The sequence below is a fragment of the Furipterus horrens genome, unplaced genomic scaffold (genome assembly GCF_987537825.1).
Source record: "Furipterus horrens unplaced genomic scaffold, mFurHor1.1.pri manual_scaffold_15, whole genome shotgun sequence".
NCBI classification, from domain to species: Eukaryota; Metazoa; Chordata; class Mammalia; order Chiroptera; family Furipteridae; genus Furipterus; species Furipterus horrens.
Window position 1 is genome coordinate 19,521,454 of NW_028327185.1, and position 24,815 is coordinate 19,546,268.

The following is a 24,815-nucleotide window of genomic DNA, read 5'->3' on the forward strand; positions in this document are numbered from 1 at the left end:
ATAGAATATAATCACTGACCATCCTGGCTGACCGGAGGGGATCCTCAGTGAAGGTGCCAGGTCAGGGGCTCCCTCCATCCCGGCCCTCAGATCCGGTGGGTGGGAGGCTGGCAGGCCAGTGAAAGCGGAAGGGGCTTGGGGGCCTGGCCCTTCTTTCTCTTCCTGTCTCTGTGCTCATGGGCTGTGTCTGGGAAGGTGCCCTGTGGCTGATGGCAGATGCTCGCGTCCCTGAGGCGCAATGACTTGGGACTCCATGGGAACACAGGGGCTCGAGCAGGGAAGGCTAAGTAAACAGGAACCGCACGGCGTTGCACGCTTTAGGGCAAAGAGAAGTTGGAGCATCGAGTGATTTTAGGGATGTACTTGCCGGACACAGATGGTTTTGACAGTGCAAAATCTAGAGTCAATAATGCCGGAAAGCCATGTGATTTATATCAAATCAATCATTGCAGACTTTTTCTCATCTTTAGAGGAGAGGATTTTGTTCAATGTTCAAATGCAGAAGATAACTCTAGCCATATGCTGGCAGGACATCTGAGTAGCTCCCGCAAGAAATGCCACTCTAGGATCTGTTTCAACTGGGGGCTCCTAACAGACAATGTTTTGCAAGGACTCCTCTCTGATAAACCAATGACTGGCTGAAGACCAGGCTAACAAGTTTATGAGCTGTCAATATAAAAGCTGTTCATGATTTTTATTAACTTTTTTAAACAAGGTTACTTTATTTTATTTTTTTCTTTTTTTTTTTTTTGGAGAGAGGGGAAAGGAGAAAGGGAGAGAAACATCACTGTGTGGTTGCCTCACACTCGTGCCCCCAACTGGGGACCTGACGTGCAACCTAGTCAGGTGCCCCGACTGGGAATCGAACCAGGGACACTTGGCTCGCAGGCCGACGCTCAGTCCACTGAGCCACACCAGCCAGGTGTTCATGATTTTTAGGAAGTATCTGCATCACTGACGGTCACGAAGAGGCGGAGTGAGTCCAGCAGCGCTGCTGCTTTCAGGCATCTGCGCCTCGAGGGAAGGATGCGCGCAGACCGGCTCGCCTCACACGCAGGCCGAGCCTCCCCTTTCACGGAGATGCTGCTGACAAACGACTTCCTCCTGCCCCCGCTGCCCCAAGGCCGCACTAGGACTCGGGGAGAAATGGCCTCAGCAGGGGAAGCGCGGGAAGCGTGGCAGAGGAAGGAGAGGCAGGGCTCCCCGGGCACCTCCTCCCCCTCCCGGCTGCCTTGCCATGGTTCTGGCTCTGAGGGCTGGCTCTCCTGCTCCTTCAGATTTCACTTTGTTTCTCGCTTCAGGATGCCCAAGCAGTGGCCCGTCATTTGTCTCTAAGTTGGAGACCACTCCTTGGGAGGCACACAGCTCAGGGCTGCCGCTGGTCCCTCGGGCTTGGCCAACTCAGAGAGCCGTGCGAGCTTGTGGCAGCTTCCACCAGACAGACGCCTGCCTGCGGCGAGTCGGAAACAGCCTCGTCTGTGTCTCTGGGGATTCTGCTGAATATAATGCAGTGTGTTTCTGACTATAGAGCCCAACTATTGTTACCCATTGCTAATTCCTTTTTATATAAAAAAATGCATTACCATCTAGTTCCAAGGGGTAGGGAATTCTCTCCTCTCCCCAGACTGCCACATCCTAGAGACAGTAAAGAAATTGGTACGACTGTTTCCAAATTATTTCTAACCATCGTCTCTTCAAAAGGGATGGTTCACTGTGTCAGCGATGATATTCCTCATGGACTGTGTCCCGGGGCCCGTCCCCTACCTCCTGTCAGCAGGAAGTCAGCCTGAAACTCTACGCACTGGGAAAATTGGGTCGGAAGAGTCTCAGAATTTGCCCGAATGTCATTCTCACAGTAAAGCATTAATTTTTTAGAAATGACAATACGGTCAGCAGAACTCAAAGAACTGGACACAGAATAACTATAAACCTTTTAATTCCAAAAACAAAGGCATGTGCAGGTGTCCCCTGACTCAGTGAGGACTACTTGGCGAGGGGAGCAAGCATACATCCTGTGCATGTGGGAAGCCACTCTGGCACCGTGGGGCACCGTGTCCCCCCAAGATGGCATCTGGCCCTGGCTGGACTAGATGTCACACTCACATCACTGGGTGTTGCTGGGCTCTGTCACAGGGTGCTGTGGACGTGACTGCGTGCACTGTCACCGGTGTATACTTACCTGACATCGGCATAAATATTATGAAGCGGTGAGACTGTCCTGGTGCGTGGGTGTAACCTTAGTGCTCTTGGTCTGCGGATGGCATGATTCACGCAGCTCTCATGGCTTTTCCACGGTGACGGGAGTGTATAAAAGGTCAATTATTTAACATGCAGTTGTCTTATTTCCATTAGCGTGGAAAGATTTATGTGCCCCATCCAGTCATTTGATATGTTACCTCATTTTTGTGTGAATCTTCAAAGTCTAGAAAGTGTCTTGTGCCTCCCTTGTTCCCAGCTCTGGGGCAGCGGGCGAAGAGGCCTGGAGTCGAGATATTTTTTTTTCCATCATGTGAGATACTTTTCAAGAACCTGAGATAAAGTTATTCAGTTTTCTATAACAACTCTCCTTTGTCCACAGAAAGGGTCGCATGTGGGTGACAATATTTGCTCTTTTCAGTTTGGGAGCAGAGAGGAGAAAAAGGTGAAGCCATGGGGGACCTGGTTTCTCCCGACCGAGGGGCCCTGCCCAGCCCTACTGGTCATCCGAGACGCTCTGCTGGGAAGCGGTGTCGTCCAGGCCCATGTCCTCCTGGCTTGCTCGCCTGCAGACCACCCTGAGGCCCTCGGCCGAGGTCTCAGCCCGACGGCGGCCGCGAAGCTGCCCTTGCCCGGCTTCAGTGGGTTCACTGGGTTCGGAGAAGTGCTGCCGAAGGGAAGAGGCAAACCGCTCAGTGACCAGGGACGGCCGCTCCTAACTACTGCCCGCTGCTGCCCTTCTGACCGACTCGCCCCAGAGCTGCAGGGATGGGGGCTCAGACTCTGAGGTTGGGCCACAGTACAGAGGACCCAGGTGGCCTTGGAGGAAGGATGAAGGACGTGGGGGCCTTTTCTCAGGTAATCTGGACATGCTTGGGCAAAAGGTCATTTCTGTGCCTGGATTTCCTGGGCTTTGGTCAATGTCCTTGCATAGACACTCAGCCCCTGTCACAGGTGCTAAGTCCTGCAGGTTGGAACCCCAACGGTAATCCAGAGCCCTCTGTTCCGAATGCAGATAGTGCCAAGGACTGGGTCCTCCTCGGAGAGAGGGGAAGAGAATTCGCCAGAATTCCAGAAATGTACCCACAGACTGTGTCTTGAACACAGACTGGAGGTGGGAAAAAGGTGTGATATTCTGTGTATTTTTATTGAGGAAATGAGAAAAAGGGAAGTTTGTTTATATGTTTAGTGATCTAACTAAATTTAGTTACAGTCTGAAGGCCCCAGGCTCCTTCCTTGTGGCCAGTGTGGCCCCGGGTCCCCAGGAAGCCCACCAGCCCCACCCTGAAAGGAGGCACAGCCTGGTGCACCCGGACTCCCAGGTGGTGGAGGGTGCTGCCATTGCTCCCACTGGGGCAGGCACCTGCCTGGAGGGCCTGTCCCCTGGGAAGGAGGGTGGGCGGAGCCCCCTCATGCACCTCCATGAACTGCACTGGGACCAGAACTCTCAGTCTGACGCCCCGTCTGCCTATGCGCACCCCCCCTCCCCCCCCCCGCCCCGGCGCAGTGTTCCGTGTTCAGCTCGGCACTAGCCTGCACCTCCGGATGAGCAGTAGCCTTTTCTATGTTTAAATGTGTATCAGTAGGCAGCCATTTGGGCAGCTTTGCAGTTACGTCCGTGGACAGACACCGGGGCGATAGGCCTCCAGCGCCGACGGTGTCCTGACCCGCCCTCTGGCAGTGATGTGAGGGAGGAATGACGTAACGCGGGCTCCCGCCGTGTGGACGCGTGAGAACACCCCCGCACCCCCGGTTCGCTCGGGGCTCAGGGTGGCAACTCTGCTGAACCCCTACAGTAACCACCCCGCCTGCGAGCTACCGCCTGCAGGACATGCCAGCTTCAGAGCGTGGCCAGACCGCCCCCCGGCTCATTCCCTGTCGCCTGTCACTGTGGAGAGGGTGGTGGGTGGGCCATCGGGCCAGGGTCCCGCACGCCCGCGCCGCCGGGCCCTTACCCGTGTGGCCCGGCCGGCAGCCCTGGCCGAGGGCCCCATCACGATGTTGACGCTGCTGGAGGACTGGGTGTCGCTGGTGTTGCTCCCCTCCGCGGCCGAGAGTCCGGAGATGACGAGGGCGCTGGAGAAGCTCCTCTTGCCGAACAGGAAGCTGAGGGTGGAGCTGGTGGACGAGCCCAGGCTGGACCTGATCAGCGCCTCGGCCCGCTCGCGGACGCTCAGGCGGCCCGCGGTGGTGGCCGCCGGGGGCTGAGAGTGCAGGGACGCCGCCGAGGTGTGTAAGGAGAGGCGGCTGCCCGAGAGCCTGGGCGCCAGCCCATGGGCCGATGTGGACGTCTGCAGGAAGCCCGGGTGGCTCTCTAAGATCGGGCCGGACGAGCTCAGGGCGGGCGGCCTTTGGCTTAGTGCCCCGTGCGCCTGCACGGACTGACTCCTGCCCTTCCTCCTGCCTGTAAAAGAAAGCGGAACAGGTTGCCAGAGCACATGGTCACCAACATCAGTCTGTGCGCAGCAAGGTGGGCGGCCTGCTGTGCTGGGGCCGAGGGACCCTGGTAGGCCCGCCGCCTTCAAAGCGGGCCTGAGAGCTGGAGGCCCCACTGAGGTCTCTGCAGAGGCCTTGAGAGGCGCAGGGCTGACCCCAGGGCACAGCGCGAGGCACTGTTGTGGGCACAGCCAGCTCCTGGCTTTGACATTCAAGTGGCACATGCCTGGGAGCCCTGGTCCCAGACACACCAAGGGCACCGCCAGGAGTGTGACTCTCCCTCGTTGACCTAATCTGTTCTGTTCCAGCTTCGGAGCCTGGGTTCCTAGCCTCATGCCACTAGTGGTGACAAAGGGAAAACATGGAAGACATGTGGGTTTTATCACTTTGCTGCCTTGAACAAAAAGGGGGCAAAGTAAAGGGTTGAGCCACATGCTCAGCCTTTGTTTTCTAGAAGTTTTCTGTTAAGATCCAGGTTTTAAGAGGAGGCCCTCCCACATCCCCCTGTGTGGGTTGTGTTGCTGGCAGGCCCGGCCTCCCCATCCCTGTGCCGCCCGCTGTCCCCCATGGCCCCAGCCCCTGTGACACTGGGCCAGACTAGGCCATCTTGATGAAGGTGATGGGCAGCCCCGGAGCCCTGGTCCTGTCTGTGTCTCTGGACAGACACCTTAAAGTGCATGTTCATGTGGGACCTTCCCAGGCAGCTCTACAGACTAAGCAGCGAGAAGGAAACCCGGGCTCCCTCGGAAGCTGAGTTGCTTCACTGAAGTGTCAATAACCACTGGGGTCTAATTTTAAACTCTCGTTTTGAAGGTGCCGCTAGTGACAGCACAGTCCTATCGACTGCCTCAACGGTGTCTCCTGAAGTGGCTAGAATAGGCCTTCAATCCATCAAAATGTGGGGGTGGAAGGTGGGTGCCCACAAGGGCCATGGAGGCATTTTCTTATGATCCACTCACCCCAAACGCCCAAATCACCAACTATGCATCTGGCGATTCTAAAACACTTCTCCGTGTCCATAGAAGTTACCCTGGAGATGCCAGGGGTCCCCCCTGCCCAGTCCTGCTCTGGCCCACATCAGCTTACTGGTGGAAGGGCCCTTTGCCTCACGTTGGCCTTTGTGCCCTGTGACCACTGTGACGCTGGTACCCGCTCCCTGAGACTGGCCCTCCCAGCTGCTGAGAAAATGGGGTGCCTCCCCCATGGTGCTGCTCAGCTCCGCAGGCCTGCCATTGCCCTCCCTGGGGTGAGGGTGGGCTGCCCCTGGTGTGGGGACCTCACCTGGGGCCGGGCCTCTCTGAAGGCTGAATAGTTGTATCAGTTACTCTTGTAGAGGACAAATAGAGGGAGAAAAGGGACCCTGACGAATGAGAATTGAGAACAGAGATGGTGATTTGTTAGTTTATTCAGAGTTTGGCAAGGCCAAACATCTGCTTGTGATTTATACTGTAACGCTGATTGCTGCCCAGAAACGCTTGACAGTCGTCCGCAAGCCGGCGATTCCAAAGCTGGAGCGCGGACCACCCGGACTTGGCGGGAATTCCCAGTGAATTCCAGAGAGAAAGGGACAAAGGCCCTTCTGTGAGACAAAGGGAAGACGTAAGTTCCCTGCAGGGAAGGGCCACTACCCCCAGTCTCTTTGCTTCAGATTTTCTTGTTGCTTTTTGTTGCTGTTGCTTGATTTTTCTAGTTTTAATTTTAATTTTGCAAATGGAACAAATGAGCAAACCATGCTAAATGCATCTGTGCTACTCATGATCGCTGTTTTATAGTTTGACTTTGCCAATTACTTCATCATCAGATTATGAGGGTTTCTGGGGAGACCTCCCCAGAACCTGGTGGTGACGCTGTAAATGACCCTCTTCGGTTCACTATCCTGGCACTGCCCCTCCATCTTTGATCGTCACCTGAAAGGCCATGTGCAGATCCCCACCAAGAGGAGAGCAGACACTTCCTGTCCCCGCAGGGACTCCCGTTAGTCAGTCATGGATTCCTCCCAGCCAGCAGGTCGTGGGCTGCTGCAGCTGGGCCACCCGTTCCAGGGAGACACCCCACAGCACGAAGGATGCAGGTTGTCTGGCTACAGTGAGCGCCTGGCCCCTGGGCACACCAGTTGGGTGTGAGGTGCTGGGCATGCCACGTGGGAGTCGCCATGGGCAGGGGCCCTGGGGTTTGGGCTTAGGCTGGGAACTGAGGCAGGGACCAAGGGAGGGGCAGTGGGGACCCAGCTGTGGGAACTAAGTCTTGGCACCTTGAGTAAAACGAGACCCGTCTTATGATCTGGTTTCCGTTCATCCTGCAGAACTGCTCTGTCACTGCTCCTTGCTCATGTCCTGCCCGGGGCCAGGCTGGGCCCCTCCGGCCCCCGTCTTAACCGCATGCTTACATGGCCATCCGTAGTCCCGTCCACCCTGCACCCTGCCTCTCTGAAGTGACCAGTGGCAACTGCATCATTTCCACAGGCGCAGCACCCAGCACTGACTGACACATGAGAGACAGGAGGGCCCATCTGCAGAGCTGGACCCACAGGGGAAGCCCCTTCCCAGCTCTGGCCCCAGAGCACCTCCGCCTGGAAGCCAAAGCATTTGTTAAGCTCTCCAAATGGTTCTAACGAGCAAGACCTGAACCCCCCAGACTTTCTGGAGCCACCTCTGTTCCTAATCAGAAGCATGACCTGAACCGACTGACGTGGAAGTCCCGTCCCTCTAGCTGCGGTGGGGGAGGACTCTGTGCCGGGGGCAGCGCTGCACGGACAGGCTGGGGAGAACAAGTGACAGTCCCTGCTCTGTCTGAGGCGGGAGGAGGTGGCGGGCTTGGGTCGGTCTCCCCTCCCCGCTCCCAGCTTTCTGATCCTCTGCAGATGGCACCCAGTCTCCAGATGAGTCCCTGAGGCCAGTGTCGTCTTTCCACAGGCATGGCAGCTTGTGGAGCAAGGGGAGGGACCCGTGGCTGCCCCTTGTCCCTTTCCCTCTCCCTGCACACAGTGGGCACTTAATGGGACCCCAGCTGGCTGCTCCAGGAAGAACCAGGCATGAGCTTTGCCTGCTGTGGGTCAGCAGGAAGGCCACTTGCCAGCTGGGGGACAAGATGAGGTCAGTGGAGTTCTTGTGAGTGAGGGTGCTGGTGTGGCCGTGTCCCCTCTTTCCCAGCTTGGGGTCAAGGGCAGGGTCCCAGCTCAGGTGGTTAAGATCACAGGTCCTGGGCTCATCCTGCCTGGGTCCAAATCCCAGATCAGCCCTTCACCTGCTGGGTGACCGGGCAGTGACTGAAGGCCTTGCGTCCAGTCCCTTCAGCAGCATGGCGAGGCCCAGGAAAGTGCCGTCTCTGAGTCTCGGTGAGGACGCAGAGACTCTGCCTGTAACGCACTCAGGACGGTGCTTGGCACGCTGGGCTCCGGAGGATGGCACACAGCAAGCTGGAGCAGCGAGGGGCTTCCTAGCGTCCCCAGCACAAAGACACTGGCCTCAGCGCCTGGGGCCCCTCAGGCTGCAGGTGGGCCCAGTCAGGAGGGCTGGAGCCTAGGTGACGTCACCAGGCATGCTCGTTACCTTGGAAACCGGAAAGCCTGGGTGGCCTTGCTAGGGGCAGTTTTAAGAAGCAATAACGAAAAAAGTTTGGGCTCTGCAAGGTCCTGCCCTGATGCCTGCCGCCGTCTGTGATGCTCTGGGCCAGCAGCCTCGGCTGGAAGCGGAGGGACGTTCTCTGCCTCTAGTGTGTGTCTAGATGCAGAGCAGAGGAAAGAACTTTTGTGTGCGGTCTTACTCGTCAGAAAGGGACGAGGCCTCTCACCAAGTCAAGGCTGCTCTAGCGTTTGTCTCCAGCTCCCTGAAAGACACCCCCTCCGCTGGGCCGCCCTGACTCCACCTTCCTCTAGTTCGGACAAGTCACAGGGATGAGCCACCTGGACAGGAGGAGCAACCGCCGGATGCCCAGGCATGTCTCCGTGTGGAACCTGCCTTGCAGTTTTCCATCTGGGAAGTCAATTAGGTGGTTTTGAAACTTCACGTTTCTCGTGAGATAACAACTGTTAACAATGGGGCCCACACCCCCCCCGCCCCAGGCTTAAGAGCCAGCCACATGCAGTGGCCTCCTACCCATCTATCCAATTCTCTCTCTTCTTAGTTTCCTTCCTCCTTCCCTCCCGTCTGTCTGTCCACCCATCCAGTCATTCTTCTGTTCTGTCTGTCTCTACCCATCTCCCTGTAATTAACTATCCAATCCTTCATCTCTATCGATCGATCATCTACCTACCTGCCGTTCTACCTTGTGTCTCTCTCTCCCCACCATCTATCACGTATCCTCTGCCTAACTACTGTGCTGCCCATGTTTATACAAATGCTCACTATTTCGGTTAAACCCCCAGCCTGGCCCTGGGCACTGCTAGGAGGCTGAGACTGCTCCTGCTGGCTCGCTGGGGCAGAGCCGGCGGGTGGGGCTGTGGGAAGAGGCACCTAACGGAGGCTCCTGGGTGGTGAGGAAGCTCTAGGACAGAAGATGAAATGACGAACAGGCTTTGAAGGGACAAGCCGAGCGCGACATGCTGGTGGGAACCCGAGCAGAGCACCTGTCTCCTGCATCCGTGAGCCCTCAGCTAGCCCAGGGCAGCGGGCTTTGGGAACTTCACCTTCCGGTCAAGCCGACCTTGGTAGGCCTTAGTTTCTAGCGACTCCGAACTTTAAACTCAGCCCCAGCTCGGACCGCGCCATCTCCCCATTCCCTCTCCCCTCTTTTCTCACCCTCTGACATGTCAGGTGTGAACGGAGGAAGGAGAGGACTAGAGAGAAGCGGGAGGGGGGTGGGGCGGGAGGCCGGTCTGCGCCACCACAGACGTGGAGAGTGGGGGGACGAAAACAGCACCGTGGACACGGCCGGACACAGAGGCCCAGGTGCCGTGGGCACTGAACAAGAGGCAAGAAGGAAGGAGTGACTGCTGGACAGCCAGCCAGACAGACCGATGGCCGGCTGAGGTCATGGAGAGACAGGTGGAGGAAGGATAAAAGCTGCACCTGCCAGTTTTCTTCTGAGACGAACCTACAAGAGTCAGTGCCTTTGGGGGCATCCTTCATCCCAATGCTGATTTGTGTTGCGAGGAGGAGCCCTCCGAGGCGAGCATGGCCTGAGTCCCGGAGTGTCGCTGGGACCATGGGGCCCGTACCAGCCACGTGAGGCCCCGCTGCACCCACCTGTGCTCCGGGCCCCTTCCCGGGGTGACCAGTGGTGGGCCCCCTCTTTTCTGGGCTGCTCTGTGCTGCTCTCCTGGCTGTCCCCACTTGGGGCGCCGCCGCCGCCTGTGGACGGGGCACCCCCTGTGTCTGCGTCCTCGATGCTGCCACCACCGCGCTGGCTGGCATGGCAGTCCTTCCGCATCCTGTGAAGGGGAAACGCCGCCAGGTCCTCACCAGGACACGTCTGGTACCCCCAACGCCCCCACACCCACATCTAAACCAGGATGAGCCGTGCTACAGGTGGGCTGCGCACCTGGGGCGCAGGGGGAGCGAGGGGGCTCTGGTCCCCAACTCTCAAGCATCTGACACATGAAAGCCCTGCACCAGGATGAATAAGCTCCAGTCTCAACCTTCCAGACGAACCCTCAGCATTGAGTCCTGAGAGGGCTCATCCCAACTACCCAGGGACCTGAATGCCGCCAGGGAAGGAGAGGAAAGGTGAAAGGGCATGATGCCCGGTTTCCTGCGACAGATGTGGCGCGTCTGGGTCCTACAGACCCTGGGCCTCTGCAGCTCTGCCTGCGGGTGTGGGAGGGAAACAAGGCTTCCCGCTGAGTTGGCCCCTGACACTGCTCCTTGAAACAGGAATCTCTTAGATGACCCGTGGGACGGCAGCGGTGGTCACGTGAGAAAGTAGCGATGGTCACGTGAGAAAGTAGCGATGGCCGGGGACATTCCGACCAGAAGCTCAGCACCCCCCATGCCGCCCCCTGCCCAGCACCCAGGTGGAGGCTGTGCTGTGGAGACCTACCTTAACCACTTGGTTCGGAACCACGTCCGAACGCCGTCCAAAGTGACAGGGCCACACCAGATGCTCTTCAGCTGCCTGTGGGTCCCTAGATAGGACGTGGTTAGTGGGGAGACGTACATGGGGTACCCCAGGGGCTGGTCACAGGAGGAATTAATCAGGTTCCGGAGGACCTGCTTGTTGTTCTGGATGCTGCCGCGCTCTGGGTTGCGGTTCCGGAGGAATATGAGCTCCTGCTGCTGCCCGGCCCAAAGGCCTCGGACGCATTCTTTGTTGACCTACAGGTCGGGAGAGAATTGGGAGAAAAGCAGGTGGTGTGTGTGCTCCATCTCTGGGGGCCACCTGAGACGGCGACACTTGGGCCCAAAGCACTTTCTGCAGCCGAGCAGAACAGCAGGCCTGCCGGGGCGGGGGGCGGGGGGAGGGGTGCTGGCATGTTCACGGGGAAACGTGGAGCAAACAGGAGGAAAGCTTGTTTCAGTTCAGTTGGTTGGAGCATCGTCCTGTGCACCAAAAGGCTGAGGATCACTCCCTGGTCAAGGCACATGCCTAGGTTTTGGGTTCGATCCCCGGTCAGGGTGCGTATGGAAGGCAACAGATCAATGTTTCTCTCTCACATTTGATGTTTCTCTCTCTCTGTCTTTATCTCCTTTCCTTTCTCAAAAAAAATAAAATAAAATAAACATATCCTTGGGTGAGGATTAAAAAAGGGATCGCTGGGAAGATAGTTCTCAGGTCCAGAAATAGGTTATTAGAGAAAGGTCTGGAATTTCAGAGAATTGGAAAGTCTTTAAAAATAAGTGGATTGTGAGCTCCATGTAGGTACGTGTCTACCAGGATTTCCTGCCAAAGCCCTTGCCTGTGCACTGGTTCTGGAGGCGAGACGTGGCCCTGGCCCTGGATGCAGCCCAGCGCCCCCCAAGACTGTCTCTGAACAGACGACGCTGGCAGAGGGCGCCGACCACCGCTGCTCTTCTCCCCGCACCCCACTCCCCAGGCCTGAGAAGCGTGTCCACGGTACCTTGATCACCTTGAAGCTCAGGAAGCTCCTGTGCAGCATGAGGACCTTGTACTCGTCGGCGCCCTCGTCCACCACGTGCCGCAGGGTCAGCAGCTCCTCCCGGCCGGACAGCACAGCGCCCCTCCAGGCCGGGTCGCCCTCGTGGCAGATGACCACCTTCTCCTCAAAGGCCTGGATGGCCTCAAAGAGGACCCCGGGGTCTTCGTACTCGTCGGGGCACGAGAACTGGTCCTGGGGGGAGAAGCGGGGCCCAGAGAGCTGAGGCGGGGAGGGGTTTGCAGGCGGCGATGGGGCCGATGACCTGTCAGTCTGGGGCCACGTCACGCCTCCTCTCCCTGGCTCTTTCTCTAAATCGCGAGGGCCTCCTCGGGCCCTTGTCCCACTTCGGGACCGCGCCCAGGGAAAGAGCCCCGTGTATGAGGTTCTTAGGACTTTTCGGTATGGTTTGGGCACTTCTGATACGTCATCTTCTCTGGCCAATTCCCTCTCCATCCTGGTGGAATGTGACCACCTCCTAACACTCTGGAGGACAAACCGCTGCCGGCCAATGTCAAGACTCTCCGACAGCCTCTGCTTGGTCACTTAGGGAATAAACCCACTAACACCTGTCATGCCAAGGAAGGGGACCATGGTTTTCAAAGCTGATTTTCTTTCCTAATGTTTCAAGCTGATGCTTTTCAAAGCTGGAAGTTTACCTGGTGAAGCTTCAGGGCCATCCTGATGGCCGGAGCGACAACCTTGTGCAGCAGGTCCATGTCAGCAAACACCCACTCATCCCGCGCTGGGACGCGGAAGTCGCCTTTGAAGAGGGCATGGAGGCCATGCAGGAAGGAGTCCAGGCTGCAAGACAAGGCCCCGGTCCCTGTTCATTCATGCTGAACAAACGGTGTTCAGAACCTGGCCACTCTGAGTGGGGCCCAGCCTCCCACGTGTCCCATCACAAATGACACCTTTAGGCTGATCTGGCAGGAACAGGACAATGGCCCGGACTCACCTTCGATCTATAAACGAGGCATCAGTCAGGACCTGCTCATCACTAACCAGGAACTCAAAGTCTGGACTTAAGCCATCTTTAAGCCTCTGGGGTTAGTGAAAACTACTTTGACTTCATACGAAAATGTCCCTCTTTATTAGTATGCTTTCCTTCACCGAGAGATATACTTCTCCACAGGAGAAATGCCCCACACTCCAAATTAAACTATCATGGTTTGTCACATCCCTGTTAAGCCCTTCTCACGGCACAGTAGAGCAAAGTTTTATTTTCACACACTTTATATACTGTCTGCTTTTCTTCACTCGCACTGAGCTTATCGTTTAAGGTAATTCTCAGTTTATTCATCCTCCCGACTTTTCATGCACATGGTTTTCTTCCTCAAGGATCATCCATCAGCTGTGACATTGTCACAAGGTCAAAATATCTCCCTCGTCAACGCCTCAGGTGAGGCGGAACTGTGGCTTCTGCTAGGCTGCCAGGTAAGACCTACCAACCTGGGGAGTCAGTGTTCAAAGTCATTCATTACTTGTCACCATTAAATATGTGAGAATGACTTGTCAGGTCTAAGTACACCTAAAGGCACACTTCTGCTTTTAAAATCCCACAGGGACAGAGTACACACACACACACACACACACACACACACACACACACACACACAGATTGTAAGCCATTCATAGCTATAGCCGGACTGAATAAAATATTAACAAGTTGAATCCATCATTATATAAAAAGAATAATATATCACAACCAAATAGAGTTTATCTCAGAATTGTAAGGCTGTTTCGTTCAGCAGGAGGAATTTCATTAATGTAACCCATTACATTAATAGATTTAAGGAGAAGAATATCATCTGAATGTGTGCCCTCAGATTTTAAAAGAATTGAACATCGTTTCCTAATAAAAGGTTTAGCAAGCTAGAAAGAGAAGAAAACGCTCTTTCTTGATAAAAATGGTCTAATAGAAACATAAAAATCTCGTTTTTAACTCTAAAATATTACAGTTGTTCCCATTAACGTCTGGAATAAGACCAGGATGCTGTGATAGTTAGAATAATGATCCCTCCAAAGATGTCCACCCCCTAATCCCTGGGACCCCTGACGCTGTTACCTGCACAGCAAAAGGAAAATGGCAGATGTGAGCAAGTGGAGAATTTTGAGATGGGAGATTATCCTTGGTTATCTGGGGCGGGTCCAGGGTCATCATAAGGACTCCTTACAAGTAAAGGAGGAAGCGGGAGAGGTAGGGTTTGAGTCAGAGTGGTTTGCAGAGGCCCTGCTGCTGGCGGCGGAGACAAGGGACGGGCCACCTGGTTGCGGGTGTCCTCTGCACAAGGGCGGGGCCTCCCCTCCGGCCTCCCAGCAGGAACGCAGCCCTGCAGATGCCTCGGTTTGAGATGAGCAGGACCCGTTTTGGACCCATGGCCTCCACACTGCTCTAAGGCACCAGGGTGGCAGTCATTTGTTAGAGCAGCAGCAGGAAACACATGCCCGCCCGCGACACTGTGCTAGAGGTCACAGCCAATTAACAGGAGGGAGAACTGAGTCGTAACTGTAGGGAAGAAAAAGCCAAAATTGCCATCATGTGCAAATCGGTTTTGCTTCAAGAGAATTAATTGAGATATTTATGTTTATGATAGAGACCAGTAGAGGTGCCCAGAAGGAGATCAATATAAAAATATAGAAAATGTGGCAGGAAGAAAGATCTATTCCATAATCACAAAAGACATTTAAAAACTGAATGATTACAAAGTTACCCCATATTATTAAATGATGTTCATTTTTCCCCCTCAAATTAATCTACAGATTCCATATAATCTCAATCAAAATTCCAACAGAGGATTTTATAGAATTGGATTCTAAGTTTTACCTGAGGAGGAAACGAGCAAGAATAGCACCCCAGAAAAAAGTAAAGATGAACTGACTGGCTTAACAGATACCTAAACGATGTATGACTCTAGTAGACCAAACAGAGAAACTGATCGCTGTAACAGCAGTGCAAACCCAGGAGCACACCATTACTAAGGGAATGTAATTTATGGCTAAAGGGGCATTTCAAGTTAGTGGTGATTTTAAGTAACTAAGTAACTAGCTAACAATGAGCTATTTAACAAATGATGTTGGACAATTAGCTCTCTTTGGGGAAACGTTGGGTCCCTAGCTCCCACCATGCATGAAAATGTATTCTATGTGGACGTGTGGGGGGCCAGGTCCCATCCCCAGCATGTCCTCCTGTGTGCGCCATGGATGCAGCGGACATCCCTGGGGCATGAAGTGACACTACTCTCATTTAATGGAAATGAGACTTCTGTGCCCTGCGTCACACCCCCCAGGCTTGGGGCCTGGGGGAACCCACACAAGTATGCCGTTGCTGTGCTGGGAGCAGTCAAGTCCTTTGTCTCTGACCCAGGGTCTCGTGTCCTCTGCCAGAATCCATGACAGCCACAAGGTAGCCAATTAGCTAATACGTGGAGTAAAATCAAATCCCAAGATGGAAAGAAATCAAGCTATGGAAGTCTCAGAGAAAAAGAGAGGCTAGCATTTTTATGCCCCGGAGCTACAAAAACAGTTTTAAGAAAGACACAAAACCAAGAAACAGTAAAATCAAAAATTTTTAAAGATGTCATAAATCAATACAAGAGACACGTGTACATTAATGGAACATATTTTAATGCATATTAATATCTTAATATGAGACTACTTCCTAAAAATCAGTAAGTACCTAAAAGTAATGGGTCAAGCATATAAGTGGGCTGGCAATTCACAGAAAAAAAATGTAAGTGACCAATAAAAATGCTAAAAGATTCTTACCCTCACTGATAATGATGGAAATACAAATTCAAATAAGACAGAGAGAGTTTTTACCCATAAGACTAGAAAAATCAAAAAGATGAAATGTCCGGTGTCAGTGAGGGTAAGGCACAGCACTGCTGGAGAGACTCCAAACCGGGGCAGTCTTTTTGGAGAGCACTTTACCTCCATCTATTAAAATTATGTTAAAAATCTCTCTTGAGCTCCGTAACTATTTCTTTTGCAATTGAACCCATTTACAGAAGTCCAACACAGGAAATGCAGAGCACAGCTGTGGGGCTGAAGCAGAGGGGAGTCCCCCCGAGACTCAGCCTCCTGCTCACACTGTGTCCCTCTCACCCCTACGACATATCCATGAAAGTCCGAGCTTTTCCGCAGCACAGCCCAGGGCAGCGTCTAAATCAGTTACCTTTTCAAGTCAACGGCTGGAATGAAAACGCGCTGCAGGATTCTCGGCTCTGTGGGGCCTCTCAGGGAAGGGACCCAGTCCCAGATAATCAAAGCCCTCCTAGAACACCACGCGTACTATTCCCAGATTTATCTCATCGCTATGTTTGGAACAAGCAGAGCTGTCGCAGAGTATTAGGATCCATTTGAAACAAAGAAAATCCCATCAAAACAAGGTTTAAAAAAGCAGCTGGTGAGCAAGGTGCTTAATCAGGGAAAAAGTAAATAAAGCCAACCAAGAAACACCTGGATCAAGAGGCAAGAGTGAAAATATCTTAGGAACTGAAGCAGTAAAATCTTTGAAGCGTTCTGTTTGCAATTACTACAGAAAAATTTAAATTTATAAAAACCTCCAATTGACCAAAATAAAGCTCACCTTCCCGGATGCTATGAATATCTGAGGATTCATTTTGTGATTTTTGAGTCCACCTCCCTCCCCCCCGCCGCCCGGAAGCCCTTCTCGAACAGTACTGTCTACAACTTAACAAGGAGCTGCCCCGTCCTGCTCTACAACGCCCACGAGGGAGCCTCCGGCCAGGCTTTCAGACAACCATCAGATTTCGTCCCAGGTGACCACAGAGAAACTTACCCAGGTCTAGCCGGGTAGGAGGGCAGAGAGGGGCTGGAAGCCAGTCAGCTCCTCCCAGAGTAGTTCCCGTAACAGGTATTAACTCACTACTTAAGGATTAACCTTCTCACATCCATGAAGAAAACCATAAAATCCTGGGATGTGGGAGTGGAAAGAGTAGTCAATGTCACAAATTCGGTCCTTAATTTCTCTCTCAGCGACTCAAGGCTCCTGCCTCCAGAAATGATGAGAAGGGCCAACCATGCCACTTCGTCCTTATCCATCCCCAGCCCAGAACTGATGAAGCTTCCCCAAACTGCCACCAGCAATAACTCACCATTGCCCCCTGCTGGACGGGCAACAATCTCCCTGGACTTGCTGACCTAATGGCTGGTGGTTGTGAGGCTTGTTAGATAAATACACAAGTGGGCTTTGCCCTTAAGAAGCTTCGAATCCAACCTAATAACAAAATTCACTCAAGTCCAATACGAAAAGGATAGCAAGAGTGCAACACAGAAGTACTGAAGAGAATCCAAGTAGAGGAGAAACCAGGGAGGGCAGCTCAACAGAACCCTTTTTTCTCAGCCCCCCCCCCCCCTTGTTCTGCACGATTCTCCACCCTGACCGCACACTGAACCCCCTGGGGAGCTGCCTCAGTCCTGGTGCGTGGTCCACCCGCAGGAGTTCTGATGCAACTGGTCTGGACTGGGCTGGAGTCTGAGCCTCAGGAGAGGCCCTTCAGGAGATCTTAACAAAACTAATTGAGGAGCTTCTTCTTCTTTTTTAAGATTTTATTTATTTATTTGTAGAGAGGGGAAGGAAGGAAGAAAGAGAGGGAGAGAAGCATTGACGTGAGAGAGAAACATCAATCAGTTGTCTCTTGTATGTGCCCTGACCAGGGACTGAACCCACAACTTAAGTGACCTTTTGCTTTGCAGGATGATACCCAATCAACTGAGCCCCATTGGCCAGGGCCTTTTTTTTTTTTTTTTTTTTAAATGGATGAGAGAGAGAGAGAGAGAGAGACATTAATGTGAGAGAGACATTGATTGGTTGTTTCCTGTACGTGCCCTGACCTGAGATCAAACCCACAACCTTCTGGTGTACTGGCTGGAGCTCCAACCAAGCAAACCACTCAGTCAGCGCGAAGGAGCTTCTGACGGACAGCAGAGCTCAGAACATCGGGTCCCCAGAGGTAGGTATCAAGGGAGACGTCTGTGAAACAGCCACTGATTTGTGGGGTGAGCAGGTGACTGATGAAATCGTAGGAGCAGCTTGGCTGGGGTGCCAGGAGCTGGACGCGCTGGCAGTGGGGCACAGGGCTGTGACCCTGTCCTTTGTGAACGAAAGGCCAAGGGCTCTTTGTGAACCAGAGATAAGCCCCCTGTGGCAGAGGGAGCAGGAGGGTGGAAGGGTCCAGTCTGGAGAGCGCTTCCCTCTGTCTTTGTTATTTGAAAAGAGAGACTGGCTGTTTACACATGGAGGGAGAAGACCCGGGAGAAAGCGAGTCGGAGCCAGCAGAAGGGCCGCCCATGAATCAGCCCCACAGAGACACGCAGGGCAGGGTCTAGACCAGAGCGCCCACGGGAGAACACGGGGAAAAAGTAACACCACTGAGCAAGAATGGTGCTAGGAATTAATATGTGTGATGTCATTTCACCTTCCCAGCCAGTCTGCAGGGACCCTTGTAACGCACAATGCCCCAGATTTCCGGGATTTGGGCTGCTCCACATTAACGCCATTTCTGAAGCGAAAGCATGAAGGAATCCCAGAGTCAAAAGCCTTGTCACAGGCCCCACGAGATTTATTATGAAGAGGACTGTGAAAGAAGTATAAGCAGTCCACGTGTAAAATGAAATGCTTGGAAACGATCTGTCAGAAATGTAAAATATGGGCGCCTGTCCCGGCCGTCCCCCCAGGTACCTGAGAGCCGTGTTGTGAGCGGCAGTCCCCAGTGCTCTCCTCCCGAGGATGCACAGGGCGAAGGACAGGGTCACCAGGGGCGAGTCCTCGTCGCTGTCCGGGGCCTTGGAAGGCTGGAAGAGCAGAGATATTAATTCACCCGTCATGCAGGTGCCACATGCACCACCCAGGATACAGTGGAGATTCCAGGAGGTGACTTAGGCCAGCCACCCCCAGTCCTCACTTGGGAGCCCTGCTTCTGGACAAGCCAGACATTCCAGCAAGGCGGCTATGGTGGGGGAGGACAGGGCTCCATGCATCTCACTGAGCTAATTGCCTGGGGTGTGCATATGGCACCAAAGGTCATGAAGATGCTCAGCAAGTATAGTCAACCAAATGCCCGCCTTCACACTGCCCGGTGCCCACCATCACACTGCCTGGTGCCCGCCTTCACACTGCCCGGTGCCCACCATCACACTGCCCGGTGCCCGCCTTCACACTGCCTGGTGCCCACCTTCACACTGCCCGGTGTCCGCCTTACACTGCCCGGTGCCCGCCTTCACACTGCCCGGTGCCCGCCTTCACACTGCTCGGTGCCCACCTTCACACTGCCCGGTGCCCATCATCACACTGCCCGGTGCCCGCCTTACACTGCCCGGTGCCCACCATCACACTGCCCGGTGCCCGCCTTCACACTGCCCGGTGCCCACCTTCACACTGCCCGGTGCCCGCCTTCACACTGCCCAGTGCCCGCCTTCACACTGCCCAGTGCCCGCCTTACACTGCCCGGTGCCCACCATCACACTGCCCGGTGCCCGCCTTCACACTGCCCGGTGCCCACCTTCACACTGCCCGCCTTACACTGCCCGGTGCCCACCATCACACTGCCCAGTGCCCGCCTTCACACTGCCTGGTGCCCGCCTTACACTGCCCGGTGCCCACCATCACACTGCCCAGTGCCCGCCTTCACACTGCCCGGTGCCCGCCTTCACACTGCCCGGTGCCCACCTTCACACTGCCCAGTGCCCGCCTTACACTGCCCGAGCCCACCATCACACTGCCCGGTTCCCGCCTTCACACTGCCCGGTGCCCATCACACTGCCCAGTGCCCGCCTTCACACTGCCCGGTGCCCACCATCACACTGCCTAGTGCCCGCCTTCACACTGCCCGGTGCCCACCATCACACTGCCCGGTGCCCACCATCACACTGCCTAGTGCCCGCCTTCACACTGCCCGGTGCCCGCCTTCACGCTGCCCGGTGCCCGCCTTCACACTGCCCGGTGCCCACCATCACACTGCCTAGTGCCCGCCTTCACACTGCCCGGTGCCCACCATCACACTGCCCAGTGCCCACCTGTTCTCTAAAGCAGTGGAGAGGTGTGTCTAGCATGAAGAGAAGTACAGGAATCAAGTGCAAATGAGGGTCTTCTGTTCTTCCAATAACGAGCGCCCAGTGAACTGACTGTAAGCCCACAATCAACAACTAAATAAAGGGGGTCTCCCAGAGCCAGCTTTAAGAAGTGGCAGGGGAAGGGCAGGAGACATTTGAAGTCCAAGTGTTTTTAGCAAGAAAAACAATGATTTCATGGACCACCTGAGGACAGAGGAGAGCCACCACAGGGACCGCCCGAGTGGACAGAGGAGAGCCACCACGGGGACCGCCCGAGTGGACAGAGGAGAGCCACCACTGAGACTACCCAAGTGGACAGAGGAGAGCCACCACGGGAACACCCGAGTGTCCATGGATTCTCTGCGTATCTCCACCACCTGACGAGACCTTGCGTGGGGACAGTTTCAGCACACATTCTCCCTACTGCATCTGGAGAAGGCAGGTGCTGCCACCTGCTCTTCCCACCACCTGTTCGTAATCACTCATGCCAAGGTCAAGGACCAGGGCTTTGTCATCACTTGATTTACCCTCTACTGTCGTGCAACAGACTTCACAGTGGCTGACAGGGGTGTTTTCAATTTGGATCTCCTGCCTCCATCCACGTGTGGATTCAGCCTTTCAAGCCAAGGAGGAAAGCCAGCTCCCACCCCCTGTTTCTCTTCCCTTGCTGCCCCTCCTTGCTGGCTCTCCTGCCTTCCTCTCTCTGAGCGCCACTGTCCCCAGTTTCAGGTCTAGGCGGCTGGACTCATCTCTAGAAGTTGCCTCAGCACAGGAGCAGGGATGCCCAAGAAACAACTCAGGGGTGGCCTGGGCCATCTGATTGTTAACAGAATCTCATGTCCACAGTTCAAAATGTGCGGTGAACCCCCTGGACTTCACACAGAGGTACTTTGTACAGAAATCTCAGAAAGTAACTTTAAACAAAGACATTTTCAGACCAGCAAAGCTATAGGGGCTTAAAATTGCTCTGACCCTAAGCACAGAATATGGGGAAACAAAACTTCAAGGGTCCTTCCTGAATTCTTTCATTGTTAAATAAACATTTATCCAGATGCCAATGTTTTTCCTCATTTTCATTTTATTACAGTGCACCAGAGAGTGTAGGAAAGAGATCGACTGTACAACGTTCCTTGTTTTTCAAACGCACGGCCCCCGCTCCCCTCCTACCTCCGGTCTTTTCTCCGCACAGTACTGGATCCACTCAAGGTAGACGGTACAGTAGCTGGCGCGCGTGATCCCCTGGAGACACGGGACGTAGTCATCGTCAGTGTTAATGTTGAACATTGCAAGGTCACGCTCGATGTAATGCCACTTGGCAAAAGGCTGCAGGGACTTCAGGAGGGACTCATTTTTGATCCAGGAGAGGAGTTTGGGGGACGTTACCATGTAGTATATTATACTCTGTGGAGAGAAAGCGAGACTGTGAGCGCTTGCAGCCGTTCTAAAGCCAGAAAGACCTGTTATTTATCGTATTTCATCACGTCAGTTGCTACCAGCGAGGTATGAGCCCTGAGCCTGCACACGTGGCGTGATGGGCATTTCCTGCAGATTTAGTCGATGGAGCCCACTGGAGACTTTGCTGAGGTCACTGTAGCAGTGAGGGAAGCGTGAAGGACAGACTGCCAACAGTGTGCACCAGAACAGACTTTCTGTGGGGAGAAACAATGACAGCCGGCCCCCTCCTGGCTGACAGTCGCACACGAGAGACCCTCAGTTACTCCGGTGTCTGCGGATGCCAGGCTGGGCTGCTCCAGCTGCGAGACCGATGAGGGGGGACCCCCCCACCAGAGTGCTCATGAACTAAAGCAGGGTTCTGACGGGAAGTCCTTGTGAGGAGGTTGTTGGAACGCTTGTGCACGCACAATCCTGGGCACCCCGACTGTGGGTATCTGGGGTGCATCCAAAGACAACCCACAGTCCTCTTCAGCGGACACTCCACTGCGGGTCCCAGTGGGGCAGAAGGCCACGCCGGGCTTTACTCTTCTGGGTCACTGCTTTGTTGAAGGCCACCTTGTCGTTTTTGAACAAATTCATCTTTCTGAAAGGCTAGCACATGGCCTGGAGGGGTAAAAATGTAACCCAGAAAATGAAAACCTGAGCCGGATGTGGGCACATCAGCAGCAGATTGGACTCTGGTGCTGAGGCGTCATCCCCAACCCCCCAACCCTCACGGCGTTTTCATTTCTCAGGGAGATGGGACTTTTGCTCCTCAGCCCCCCGAGGATGGGCCGACAGGGCTCTTACTCATCTCCTCTGGAAGCCAGGAGCCACAGGGAAGGGGGACGGCTGGTGTGTGATGCAAAGGGGCAGCGAGGCGTGTTCCTGTGGAATCGAGCCCTCAGCTGGTGGCCTTGTCTGGGAAAGTCACGCACACGGCACGGACGTGGACAGGCTGAGGTGACAAGCCAGGAGGTGAGTGGGCAGAGGCACCGGTGCTGGGTTCTCGGTGGTGGCCCCCGCCCCACTTGATGAAGACGTGAAATCTGGTGTGGGTGGCTGAGGTGTCTGGTTTCAGGTTATTTCCGGAGTGTGAGCAGGTGAGCAGCCAGCCAGCCAGGTGGCCTCCGGCTTTGGGCTCAACAACAGGCAAACCCCTGAGTCAGCCTCTGCTGTTAGGGCCTTGGGCAGCCCTTAACCTCTACGGGCAGCACAGTCCTGCGGACCCCAAAACAGGGGGTGGGGGGCGAAGCCCACAGACACAGTGAGTAGAATTCAGTAGCTCACAGGTTCTCCCAGGACAACAGTGTCAGGAAGGAGAGAGGGAGGGGAGGAGAGAAAAGGGGGGAGGGGCCAAAGGAAGCTGGAAGCGGAGGAGGAGTGGCAGGAATGCTCACGGTACTGCTTTTCACAGTTGTTTTGAGGTTTAAAATGAGATCGTGTGTATGAGGCACTCAGCTCCTGGGCTACCGTGCATACGTGTGCAAGGAACTGTAATAACGCCGCATCCCTGGCATCTGTGATTTGCTTCCCAACAAGCCTGAGGCAGTGGTCCCAGCGGCCACTCTGAGGCCTGAAGCAGGCGGGAGGGGACAGGAGACAGCTTAGTCCATGGTGGTGACCTGATATTCAGAAAGTGAAAACTCGGGATCTGAAGGGTTCTCTGTGGTTTCAGTTGACGTCTCCAGCGAGTCGGCCCAAAGTTACGAGCACGTGAGGGTTTGTGACCGTGGCCCGAGTCACTGCTTCTCAGCTGATGATTACCAAGGGGAAAGAGAAATGTGATCTGTCCCAACATCTGGCTTTAGCAAACATCTGGTCTAGTTTTCCCCAGTGGGTCCTAATTACGTGTCCCAGAGAGGAATAACAAACAAATCAGGAGGGGAACGTTTACCTTTCCATGCATTTCTAAGGAAGAATTAAAATAACCTTTCCACCGATGAAGTCAGAATAGTTCAGGAGGACTTTGCATGCCAGAGGTTAAAACTCCTTCCGCTAATTTGGGCAAAATCCCACAGAGTTGACTTTGGAGCTGAACCCCAGCTCTGTGCTCAGCTTTCCTGTGCAAGGGGGTGCCGTGCTCATCCCTCTCCCCCTGAGAAAACAGAGTCCCCGCAGCAAGTTGCCATCTATACCCCATGTCCACTTCACCGAGGCAGAAATTCTGTCAGGGACATGGCAAAGAACAGTGTGAAATCCTCCCGAATCTGTCAGAATGAGATGGGTACGATATTAAGTAAAACTGATAAGTAAGGACAGTGAACATGGATTGCGTGGACCCTGATCCGTGGTGGAGACAGGACCCCTTCTGGATTAATTCCCCATATCTGGCTCCTCCAGCAGGATTCTCCCGGTGTCTCATTTTAATTGTAGATCAGCGTTTCCTATCAGGCAACTCAGTCAAGGAAGGGGACCTGGCAAGCCGACCGATGTGTGTCCGGCTCCACTGCAAGGCAGGTGATAAGCCCATCTCCTTTCTACCAGAGTCGGCAGAAACAATGGCAGCAGGAACTCTAGGCTCTTGCAGAAACTGGGTGTCTGGACCGAGAAGGGGTTTTAAACACAAATGAATGGAGGAGAGATGGCGGGGGAGCAAGGGGAACCTCAAGTCCAGGAAGGAAACGATTTCAAATATATTCAGGGAGGGTTGGGGAACTGACTCAGTTTATTAGGGGATTTAAAAAATCCTTTTGTGTAAAGGAATTAGCCTAAGCTTTTCTTTTTCTTTTGATTTGCCTGTCCAACAAAAAATAATAAAAAGAATAAAACGGACCTCATGAAACTCAGAGCAATTCAGCACTGTGAAGGCAATTTTATTCACCCAGGAATGAAGACCGAAGAAGAAAATCGTCATTACTTTTTATCCTAAAATGCTATTTCTTTTGTTATAACAGCCTTCTGAGATCGCCTTGAACTACAGCAGTCCCTCTCTATATTGTGGTTCACTTATCGCGGCCTCACTGTATCGCGGGATTTTAAAAAATATTGTATTTATTCATCACAAATTTTTTGCTATATCGTGGGATTTTGCGGTACTGTATACCCATGTTAAAGTTACGTAGGTTTAAGAGTGTCGAATAGGTTTAAGAACATAAGTAGTGTTTATAAAAGTGTGGAAAAGGTTAATAAGGGACTGGGAATGGTTTCTAAGTGTGTGGGAAGGGTTTACAAAGCCTTAAAATGTATATAAATACTAAAATAAATATAAGGTTCCTACTTCGCGGATTCTCACCTGTCGCGGGGTGGGGGGTGTAGAACATAATACCCGCGATAAATGAGGGAATACTGTACCACCAGCAGGGGTGTGACTACAGGTTCTGAGCAGCCCCTCACCCAAGGGGAGGAAGGCACCCAGTGCTCTTCAAAACACGGCCTCCGATGCACGGACCCGCTGGGCCCACGTGGCATGAGTTACACTCCGTGAGACCACCTGCCCCTGCATCTCTGCCCCTCCTGAGCGCTGATCTGGGGTTCAGAAAACCTGTCCGTAGTGCTTCCCAAGTCTGGTTTTGTATCAAATCACTTAGGAAAGGTTTAAAACTGCAGGTGCTTGGGCATCTCCCCAGGCCCACAGAGTCAGAGCTTCAGGGCAGGACAGGGAAGTCTGTAATTACCCCCCCTTCCTGGGGGAGCCTGACGC

At 54.0% G+C, this 24,815-nt stretch overlaps 1 protein-coding gene across 1 annotated transcript in view; it reads right to left on the reverse strand.

Moving 5' to 3' along the window:
• Window positions 1-1,919: 1,919 nt before the first annotated feature.
• LOC149992494 (pecanex-like protein 2) overlaps window positions 1,920-24,815 on the reverse strand; it is a 193,389-nt gene continuing 170,493 nt past the window's right edge. Inside the window, exons 27-34 of the mRNA XM_090263293.1 lie at window positions 20,906-21,139; window positions 18,369-18,481; window positions 12,322-12,466; window positions 11,627-11,857; window positions 10,609-10,883; window positions 9,816-10,000; window positions 4,152-4,600; window positions 1,920-2,863 (exon numbers count right to left, since the gene is read on the reverse strand). Coding sequence (XP_090119419.1) covers window positions 2,693-2,863; window positions 4,152-4,600; window positions 9,816-10,000; window positions 10,609-10,883; window positions 11,627-11,857; window positions 12,322-12,466; window positions 18,369-18,481; window positions 20,906-21,139 — 1,803 coding nt within the window. The 3' untranslated portion in view covers window positions 1,920-2,692. The remainder of the gene's footprint in view (window positions 2,864-4,151; window positions 4,601-9,815; window positions 10,001-10,608; window positions 10,884-11,626; window positions 11,858-12,321; window positions 12,467-18,368; window positions 18,482-20,905; window positions 21,140-24,815) is intronic.